At 43.0% G+C, this 3,322-nt stretch overlaps 1 protein-coding gene across 1 annotated transcript in view; it reads left to right on the top strand.

Annotated features, from left to right (window-relative positions):
• Window positions 1-2,323: 2,323 nt before the first annotated feature.
• PRKAG3 (protein kinase AMP-activated non-catalytic subunit gamma 3) overlaps window positions 2,324-3,322 on the top strand; it is a gene marked incomplete in the record, with an annotated part of 26,004 nt that continues 25,005 nt past the window's right edge. The window contains 1 exon segment of the mRNA XM_072418020.1: window positions 2,324-2,855. Within this exon segment, the coding sequence (XP_072274121.1) occupies window positions 2,787-2,855 (69 nt within the window).

The following is a 3,322-nucleotide window of genomic DNA, read 5'->3' as shown; positions in this document are numbered from 1 at the left end:
TCAGGGCAGATTTGTTCATCTCCATTAGTGGGGCTTGGTGAGAATGAAACATTATTTGAATGCCCGAATGCATCAAGAATATGAATTGGATTAACTTTTCATCCTGGGATGCTGACATTAGGAAGATGGAAGACAGAGGATCACAGATGTGCCATGAAACCTCCAGGAAGGTATTTTAGACCAACCAACCCTATAACAGATTTATCTTGAAATAAAATTTTTTGTAACTTTGAAGTTTGCATAATTAAATTCCTGGCATGTCACAATATGCAGCAATGGTTTATTATAAAACAAAGCTTTACCTATCATCATTAAAAAGCCACCCTTGTGCTCAAGTCCAGTGACTTTGCCTAGGCTAAGATGATGTAATTAGCCTACTGCAGGCAGGGGGGAGCATTTCCTCAGTCTCCTCCAGTGATGAGACTACAATATTGAACCTTTGTAGCAAGTCACAAGGTAAAGGGGTGCAGCAGGGACTGATCTGTGCAAGACTTGTGTGAAAAGAAGCAGGAACTGCACAGACATTGGGATTTATATATTTGTCCTTGTATCTAAGACAAGCATGTATATGTTAATGCCAGGTGATTGCTAAACAAAGATGGTGCTGTTGTTTTGAAAAGAAAAGCAGATGAAAGCATTATCTTTTGAGCCTATTGAGGGAATGTATTAGAAGATGAGCAATGACAGAAAAGAAGTGGTTTGGTGCACTTAGAACCATGGACCTTGACCTAGGAGAAGTGTTTCTGTTCAACCAGAAATAGGCAGGAAAGGACAAGTAGAAGAATGACAGCAGGAGGAACACTCCTAGAGAATACAGTGTAACTATAAACACAGAGCATGACAATAGGAAGGCTGATTGATAATGGGCAGATAAAGCAGCAGTGAACCAGGACTGGATATGTAATATTGTGTCACCATGGAAAGAGTCAACAAGATAACAAGAGATGCAATAGAATGGTAATAGTGGAAATAATAGGGGTAGGTAGAGGGGGGGGGGGTGTAGCTGTAGTGTGCGGCTAGCCATGAAATGATAGGGAAGTGATACTGTGTCATCATGCATTGGTTGGGGGAGAGGGGTGGCACAGGGTAGTCATTGATAAAAGGGGTGAATATGGCTTTACACAGTCTAGCCTAGAATTATGGCTAAGTAATTAAGTATATAATAAGCACAATATTATAATTTTGCATTTGTTGTGGTAAGGAGGTAGTACTGCTTAGCCTTGAGCCATCATACAAAAGGTAAAAGTGCCATTGTGCTACCATAAGGACATAACATGCATGGCATACAGAGGTGGTACTGTGCCATGATACTAACGCACGGTATTTGCACTGTGTCATCACAAAGGAAAACAAAATTGGTTCTTTTCCATCATATAAATGGAGGATAGTTGTATTATGGAATCGTATCGATAGATCAGAGTTGAACTATGCTAAGTGTAAATGGATGGGATAGGTATTGTGCCATCATGTAGATGGGTGGAAGTTGCACTGTGCCATCAAAGAGATTAATTGGATTGGTACTTTGCCATTTTATAAATGGATAGCAGTTGTATTTTGCAAACACTTTGATGGTTGGAAGTTGAATTATGCTATAATACATATGGCTGGGTTTAATACTGTGCCATAATGTAGATGGGTAGAAGTTGCACAATTATATGATAGAGATCAATGGGATTGGTACTTTGCCATCATATAAATGGAAGATAGTTTTACTGTGCAATCATAACGATGGATGCACATTGAATGATGCCATTGTATAGATGGCTGGGGATAGTATTGTGCCATCTTATAGGTGGGGGGATTTGGCACAATACCAGCAAAGAGATTAATGGGATTAGTACTTTGCCTTCAAATAAATGGCTGATGGGTATACTGTGCAATTATGCTAATTAATGATAGTTGTACTGCGCCAATATGTATGTAGATTAGTAAACGTCGTATTGTTACATGCTGTAGATGGATGAGATTGGTGTTATGCTATCATACAGATGGATCGGGCTTGTCCTGTGCCATTGTACCAATGTATGGAAGTTGCACTGTACCATCAAAGAGCTCACTGGGATTGGTACTTTCCCATCATATTAATTGGATGATGTTTGTACTTTACCATCATGTAGATTAATGGAAGTTGTACTGTGACATGCTGCTGATGGATGCCATTGGCACTATGATGGCCATGATGGATGGGGGTAGTACTGTGCCATTGTACCCATGTAGAAGATCAATGAAACTGATACTTTGCCACCATGTAAATGAATGATAATTTTACTGTGCCATTATGTGGATGGATAGAAGCTGAATTATACTATTATGCTGATGTACATCCATAGGCTGGGCTCAGTGGGTGATGTAGCCGGGGGTGTCCTCCCCTATCGGGTCACCAGTGGCAGTGCCCGGAATGTGCTGGGCTCAGCCAGCTCTGTGCAGATTCCAGCAGGTGCCCCGACCCCGGGACTCTCCACACCCCGGGAGCTGCCAGCCCGGCTCTGACATTCAATCCGGACAGCAAATGTTCTGAGCACCAGGAGGAGGAGGAGGGGAGGAATCCGGGAGGAGGAGGAGAGCCGCACAGCACCCTGCACAGCCCGGGCACCGGGAGGAGGACAGCTCTATACCGGGCACCGGGAGGAGGACAGCTCTATACCGGGCACCGGGACGAGGAGAGCCCTATACCGGGCACCGGGACGAGGACAGCTCTATACCGGGCACCGGCGGGGAGAGCTCCGGTATTATACAAGCACATAGTTCCCGGGCTGAGGATGGGATAGAGATCGGGGTGGAGGGGAATGACACCAGCTGCAGACATGGAGGTGGAGTGTGCGATGGAGGTTATGGAGCATGATGACCCCGAGCAGGTAGGACAGATCCCTATATCCCTGTGTGATATACAATCCCTATATACTATATATTCCTGTGTGTGGATGTATAGACATCTCTCACTCTCCTCTCACTCTCCTCTGTCTCAAAACATTTCTTCTTCTATGTTCATATCTTTCTCTTCCCTGCTATACATATCTATTTCTATAAAATTTCCCCTATTCCTCTATTCCCTTCCTTTTCTCTTTGGACACATCAATCTATCTCTCTCTCTATTTCACTTTTCTCCTTTCTCCCTCTTTTTTATTTCTCTGTACATCCCCCCTCACTCTCTCCATATTGCTTTATGAATCTATTTCTATCTTGCTCTCTCTTTTCCACCTACATCTCCCACTTTTCTCCTCTCTCTCTCTTTCTTTTCACTCTCCATGTACATTCCTCTCTCTCCCTCTAGATATGTAAATCTATTTATCATATATCTGTTCTTCTTTCCTATTCTCTTTCT

This window comes from Pyxicephalus adspersus, chromosome 7, assembly GCF_032062135.1.
Source record: "Pyxicephalus adspersus chromosome 7, UCB_Pads_2.0, whole genome shotgun sequence".
Taxonomy (NCBI): Eukaryota; Metazoa; Chordata; class Amphibia; order Anura; family Pyxicephalidae; genus Pyxicephalus; species Pyxicephalus adspersus.
The sequence above is the reverse complement of the archived record's forward strand: the minus strand, read 5'-3'. Positions and strand labels throughout refer to the sequence as shown.